Source organism: Montipora foliosa, chromosome 1 (assembly GCF_036669935.1).
Source record: "Montipora foliosa isolate CH-2021 chromosome 1, ASM3666993v2, whole genome shotgun sequence".
Taxonomy (NCBI): Eukaryota; Metazoa; Cnidaria; class Anthozoa; order Scleractinia; family Acroporidae; genus Montipora; species Montipora foliosa.
The window spans coordinates 71,319,323-71,326,822 of NC_090869.1; the positions used below are offsets into that span (position 1 = coordinate 71,319,323).

The window sequence follows — 7,500 nt, forward strand, 5'->3', positions numbered from 1 at the left end:
TTTGTTGTGTCAGGGTAAAATTCGTGTTGTGTACCAATACGAGACAAGTGCATGTACCTTTTTTTCGCCTGAAAGCTGTCTTTTGAAATTACTGAGAACATCATCCCTTTTTGTAAATAGGGTGGCTGGCAGAGTGATCCGTTTTAATTATACTTGGGATGAAGCACACTCCGACAATGAAGGGGCAGGGAGAACGCAACTGCTTGATTTTATGGATAACAACAAGGTATTCAAACTATGTTAATTTTTACACTGAGTAAATATTCTCACACTTTACGAAAACATGCAGGCTCAAGTTCAAACTTCAATGCCATCAATCAATTTAGCGGTCTGGGTCAAAGGCTGCATAAAAAAAACCGTTTCATTCAATTTTTATCTATAGAATCTGCTCATTATTGAAAAGGTTCGTTTTTGAAAAGGTATATGACAATGCTGCAATTAGCAAAGCACCAAACATAACCTTCACAGTTAGCTCATTGCCCCCATCAATTCAACTTTTCAACTTAAGTAGTCATCAAGAGTGCAAGTTCAAAACTTGGCTCACTTGGATGTACTTTGAGTCAACACAAGACTAGGGTTATTTAAGGATGGTGCCTACTAATTCACAGGAATTTTTGCGCGGTTTACCGAATATGCGGGAAAAGCAGATCATAACATGTGTTATTGAAATCCAAAAAGAAAATTTGCTGTTAACCATGCATTTTTTGAAGATAATTAATCAACAATATTAGCAAAAAGCTTTAAAATATTTACAAAGCAATGTATGGTGTTCTTTTCCAAATTGAAGCTCTGTTATCTCTGAAAAATGCGTGGTTACCCCCAATGTTCTTTTTTGGCACCAAGATCAGTTGCTAAGTTCTGCTTTCTCCGCATAGTTTTGAACCACGCAAAAATATCCCTGTATTATAATTAATTAATAAGCATCAGCAATAGGAAATCTGAGTATCTCGAGATGCGCAGAACGTATGCGCAATAACAATAGTAGGCACTGTCCTTAAGGTAAATGTAATCAAGCAAAGGTATAAAGAAAATCTGATGCCTTTACTCCCTAATAGGTCACCCAGGGACAAGTTAAATTATCTGACATGAGCCAGAGAACTGAATTATATACATGTATGAACATTAAGAAAACACAGTAAGAATATCATGGGTGAAGGAGTTAAGGTGCTACAGCCACGGAGTTGTCTAACATTATTTTATACTAACTATAACTAGCAATTGGTCAATCATTCACTAAACATGATATTAACTCAGTAGTTCTTGTCAACCATCCAAAACAGGGTCTGTTTGTTGCCTGGGCCATACGATACCTGCCTTTGTGGGAGGAAATTGTCCACGACCATGGAGACCAACTAAGGTCTCTTGTCAAGAAAGTTGTAACCCATCAGCAACCCAGATGGGTGAAGGGCACAATGTACTGCATCATGGTTAACATGATGGTAAGATATCAAAACTTTCTATTTTGCCGCCAAACAAGCTCCACATAACCATACTTATTTTGCCTGTAACCACTTCTTCTTCTTGTCATAGATTCATGCATCAGCAAACAAGGTGTTAGACATAAAGGACCTATTGTCCAAAATTGCTGCATTAAATGCCGCCAAACAAGAGAGACCTCCCTTCTTCTGGCGCATCCAGCAGGATGCCTTAGACAAATTGAATCAAGATGGGCCAGGCAAGGTACAATATGTTGTGGTTGAAAATGAAATCATTGTTTGAATTAAATAATAATTGGAGGGTGTAAACTGCAGGTTGCAGGTTAGAGTTGTAGTTCATTGTTCTACCATAGCTAAACACCCCCCCCACCCCCCCCAAAAAAAAAAAAAAAAAAAATTAAGCCTAAGGTTAATATTTTTAAAGTTTTGGGTTTTTTTACAGTTATGGTAAAACAGTTTCTTACAACCCTAACCTGCAACCTGCTTTTTACACCCTCCGTAAAATAAGCCCTTCAGTTTAGAATGCAACTTGGATGAGATCGTGTCAACCTCAATTTCAGTATTAAAGCACAACATATACAGGTCACATTACATAACCTCAAATTTTACAATTTAAAATAACTTCTCCATTTGTAAAGGCTAGATAATTCCCACATACCATAAAAAAGGCAAACAAATGGTTGGAAATAAAATTTTCAAGTTCACCCAAATGAAAACTGTTGAATTCTTCTTCTTTCTGTGTATTTTGCACTTTTTGGTTTTTCTTTATGCCTTTTGTATGCTTTGCCAATCATGGAAGCCATCTGCCTAAATTGACTAAAGTGATTTGATGCAGCTTTCAATCTCTAAGGTGTGGCATGGTCTGTCTCAGTGCTTTGATATTTTTTGGAAGATCCTCATGTGGCTCAATCCAGCTGTGAATGTCAAGACCTCACATGACGTGGATTTTGAACCTGCAATTGCCATCAAGTCGGAAACCTTGGGGCAATTCCACAGTGTCTCGCGTACTGTAAGTAAAACTTAATTGAGTGATCAAATCTCTCAACTGTGAAATTATAATTTAATTAATGACTGAACTTTGGTAATAATATTTCAAGGCCTGATGCAGGCTTAGGTATGGGTACAGTAAGACAAGAGTGATACAGTAAACACCTGCATATAAGAACGTAGAATGTTATGAACCTGTTAGGCTGAAAATTTCATAAGAATTGTGTTATCCCAAAAAAATTAAACAGGTTGTTATTTTATAAAATGGCCTTGAAATTGACTGCAACAACAGCTCTCATTTGTCTTGCATATTTTCACAATTCTGGCCTTTGTTGTTTGATAGCAAATAGGCCTTCAGGCTTTGTGGGCCTCTATGTTTTAGATCTTTCAGTTACATATCATGACTTCATGTCTACACCATACATGTAAAGAACAGAATACGGACGGTGTAGTTTTGCTTTGCTGCTATTAGTGCAACAATGTAGAAATGACCCTTACAGCCACCTGCCATAGAGTAGACATCTTTTGTGGAAATAAGAACCAATTTAACATATTGACCTCTGAGAGTGACTATTAAAAGAATTTTTTCGTCAAGGGGGAGTGATCTTGGGCAGTTGAGGTTTGAACTGGTTAAGGACATAGAAAACTGCTATAAATACCATTTTTATCAGAACCCATTTAGCCTATCTTGGAAAAATCTAGGTTCTTATGTGCGACTGTTTACTGTATGACACCTCTCCTCAATTCTACTTGCAGGAAGTGACAGATGAAATTAAAAATGCCACAGCCAATGGATTCAGTGTAACCTGCCCATTTGCCATTGATGAAAAAGCAACGATCATGGACGTGCGGAAGAAAAACAACAAGAGTCTTGTGACTAATTCGAAAGCCCACAAAATACCAGTGCAACTTCTAGAGCCATCCTTTGTTGCATATGTTAGACATTGTAAGTCCCAGCACCTTGCTTTGTCACTAGTGTACAGTTCACAATACACAAGTGTTAGCTCTTCCTCCAGGCAAATAAATTGATTGGATATAATTTAAGATGGGGAGAATATGGAACGTAATTCTGATCTAGGGGTCAATCCATAACCTTTTTGCAAACAAAAAAAAAATTATCATTACCTAAATTTGTCAAAATTTCTAAGAGTTTAGTACTGATTGATGCAACTCAGCATTGATGATTAAAAATGAAATACACAGTCCTGTAATGACATTCCTTGAATGATAATAATTCAAATATATATATATATATATATATATATACAATGTGCCCTCCCGGTTGTCACCATAATGTCTTTATGGCAACTCCTGAACTTGGGCACAGGATGTACGGTTACACATTGCTGGATTGCATTGTGGAGTCACAAGAGTGCTCAAACTGCAAGCAGTGAGCGAAGCATAATGCCAATAGTGAACATGTTCATAATTTGTATACACTGAAGGGTTCATAATTTCGACAATGTTCTGATCAACACGTTTTTTCCCAACAGTGGCTGGTATTCGAGAACAACCTGGGTGCGAGGCACCAAAACTACCAGACCTCACATCAGAAAAAGTCGATCAGACTATATCTGATTATGATTATCAAGAACTCGTACATATCACCGATACAATCGCTATGAAAGTCAAAGGTAAACCTCAACAATTAATGAAATACCTGCTTTACAAAGCCTTTCAAATCACACTTGACAAACTTGCTACTTTCAGCATTCAACCAGAAACCTACAAAGGAACAAGATAGCCCTACAAGGCCAACCCAAGCAGAGGTTTTGAAGGTATAAATTAGGCAAATTTCATTTTTATGGTACCGTCAATGGGTATAGAACACTTCAACAACATTGGACTTACTAAAATTAAATATTTTTAAGGTTTTGTCACCAGGAAGCGAGACAACCTACCGAACCTACACACCGAAAAGGAAAAGGGCCTTTGAAAGGGTGAGTAACTTCAAAGAAGTTAATGACTTTATTTGAATAGCTTAAGTTAAGAAATCAAACATAATATTCTAATTTTTATGGAATAAAATAAAGTTCAGAAATACACACTCAGGTAGTGAGCTCTTCGGGTCCATTCATTTCACTGTTTTGCTGCCTTTGCAATTTGCACCATCTCTTTGATAGATACATGATAATTCTTGTTCTTTTTGCAAAAAACCAAGAATAATTTGAAATCCAGCAACAAGAGAAAAATCAAGAACTATAAGACACATATCAAGTTGTGTAACCAAAGTCAATGGCACTACTACAACAATTATTACAAAGTTCCATGATTACTGTATTAAACAGCATCTGGTCAACAAACGATATGCTTAATCTTCATTACATGTTTATAGATTATTAGTAGTAATGACATATTCCTTCATTCTTCACTTTAAGGGTCTGCATGCAGGAATGAAATCAAGACGATCAGAGAACCCTACACAAAGTACAGGTCCTTATCAAATTTATAAGCAATTATTAGATACAGTGTATATACTTGTTTGTGAATTTCTGTAATATTTTGACAATTGCCTTTCATTCACGATGAGAATGAACTCTCATACTATTGTAATGTATTGAAAACATTTAAATCTCTATTTATTACTCCATTTACCTTTTCCCATGATAACTGCCCTGGCCTCTCGGACTACGCCACATTATCAACTCTCTCAATTGTCAGGCATTACACTATGCACATTCTGCACCTAACATTATTTTCTGAAAACTAAGCAAACATGTTTAACATTATGACACATTTAATATAAGTTTTAATATCCACTCTAGGGCCATCACTGCAGGAAGACATAGCAACCCCATCAGTTGAGGGCTCCAGAAAAGAAGGTGTGTACTACATGAAGACCTTAAAGTGAACCTAACCTCAAAGATTATTTGTTTTGGAAACTTTAATGTCTTTCTTATATTTCACCTTTGCTTCTCTAGACTTTACTTTTATTTTCATTGGCCCAATGAGGTACAAGAGAGTGGCAAAGCTTGCATTAACATTTGTCCCATGGCTGAGCGTATGGAGTTATTGGTCTATTCCTTTAATGACTTTAATAACTAGTATTTACATTGCCAAAGTTCTTTGAGAAGAATCCGATCCCACCAACACGTCGGCCAACGCGTCGGCCAACGCGTCGGCCGACACACCACCGACACACGACCGACACGTCGGCCAACACACTACCGACACGTCGGCCGACACACTACCGACGCGTTGGCCGACACACTATCGACGCGTTGGCCGACACACTACCGACACGTTGGTCGAAACACTACCGCGCGATTTTGCTTCCCGAAATCTGCATAGCCCAGAGGAACATCAGATGCAGCCAGGAACTTAACGAAGAAGGATCCCGACCTTATTGAAAGCCACGTTCGACATCGCTTATTCGTACAGCGCCACATGTATCCGTCTTTTACCCGTGTTGTCTCTGTAAGTTCCATCTTAGAACCACATCGGGAACACTGCTGACAGCTCGCTAAAATCTTTTGACTCACGCAGAAATTAAAAAGATTCTGAAAATTTCCCAGTATAACTAAAAGATCACGGAACCCCATGTCGTATGACCAATTCAATTGCATTATGTTGTTCCCTTGTGCTCAAATATATTCTTGCCGCTTAATGATACTTCAAAGTCCTGCCTTTCCTTGACGCACCACCAACGCACCACCGACGCACTACCAACGCATCTTATATGTTATAAGTTTAAACAGCGGCCAACGCGTCGGCCGACAGTCTGCCGACAGTCGACCGTCAGTCGGCCGTCAGTCGGCCGACAGTCGACCGACAGTCGGCCGACAGTCGGCCGACGCGTTGGCCGACGTGTTGGCCGACGCGTTGGTGGGATCGGATTCTTAAATTTTACCCTAAAAACAATAAAACACTCTTTTCCTATATTTTACTCTATATTTTATACTCTTATAAAACATGGGTTTTTGACCAATCAGAAAGCGTGAAGGGTCCTATCTATATATTATAATAATTATTAGATAAGTAATTGAGGTTAGGTGTCCCCAATTAGTATACATTGTGTGCTAGGGACTTCGACACGTTGAAGCTCTTATCCTATCTTATAGCTCGTTTGCATTAGAATCAGCAGATGTACTACAAATATTATTAAATGACATATGTTTATAACTGGGTTCAACTGTTTTCTTCCATCTACGGTTGTGAGAGCACGTTTTTACATTCTGTTAATTATAAGCTTACATTCTATATGGTCAAAAATAAAGTTTTGGGATAAACTACAGAATACAAGGCCACTTCTAAAGAAGTATTACACAACATTCTCGGTGGCTCTGTAGTCAACTGAAACTGAGAGCCCGAGCCAATAAAACATACATGTATATCTTACTTATTCTTCAAACGGTGGGACCGATTGGCGAGTCGAGCCAACAAGTCACCCAAGTCACTCGCGTATTAGTGCTTCACAAGTGGCCCTCAATTTTTTAGTTGGTCCAACGTTTTATACTAATTTGAACAACGCGAAAGATAGTCCAACACAATTATGCTCTCACCTCACCTTCACATCAACTTCGCTTCCGTAGTCTTCCGCTAAACCAAAGTCTTGCAACTTTCGCACCAAACAATCACTTCAAAAAACTGAAATTCACGCATCCTTGACGTGTAATTTATAACAATGTACGATGTGTGGTTGTTCGGCGTGACGAAGCAGGAACGAAGTGTGACATTTCTAGCATTCTATTGATCTCTGATTGGTTACCACCGATACCACCGAAGATACAATATAACCAATCAGGAACCACCTTGTTAGAGCTGCGAGTCTACGCACAAGTGGCCCTCAATTGTAGTTGGTCCAACGTTTTATACTAATTTGAACAACGCGAAAGATAGTCCAACACAATTATGCTCTCACCTCACCTTCACATCAACTTCGCTTCCGTAGTCTTCCGCTAAACCAAAGTCTTGCAACTTTCGCACCAAACCTTCACTGAAAAAACTGAAATTCACGAATCCTTGACGTGCAATTTATAACAAGGTACGATGTGTGGTTGTTCGCGTGACGAAGCAGGAACGAAGTGTGACATTTCTAGCATTAACGAAGTGTGACATTTCTAGCATTCTATTGATC

The 7,500-nt window shown here is 38.5% G+C and overlaps 1 protein-coding gene across 3 annotated transcripts in view; it reads left to right on the top strand.

Annotated features, from left to right (window-relative positions):
- Positions 1-7,500, top strand: part of LOC138007610 (uncharacterized) — a 15,967-nt gene that overhangs the window by 2,304 nt on the left and 6,163 nt on the right. For 2 of the 3 annotated variants that reach the window (XM_068854637.1, XM_068854628.1), the window contains exon 1: positions 7,433-7,500. This exon is cut by the window's right edge and continues 321 nt beyond it. Coding sequence is in view for 1 of the 3 variants with exons in the window: in XM_068854662.1 (XP_068710763.1) it covers positions 121-226; positions 1,281-1,439; positions 1,531-1,680; positions 2,287-2,445; positions 3,180-3,369; positions 3,917-4,057; positions 4,134-4,201; positions 4,295-4,363; positions 4,802-4,856; positions 5,189-5,245; positions 5,345-5,375 (1,185 nt within the window). In the remaining 2 variants the exon portion in view is untranslated. Of the gene's footprint in view, positions 1-120; positions 227-1,280; positions 1,440-1,530; positions 1,681-2,286; positions 2,446-3,179; positions 3,370-3,916; positions 4,058-4,133; positions 4,202-4,294; positions 4,364-4,801; positions 4,857-5,188; positions 5,246-5,344; positions 5,376-7,432 lie in introns of those variants that run through there. The other variant, XM_068854662.1, reaches the window with a different exon arrangement.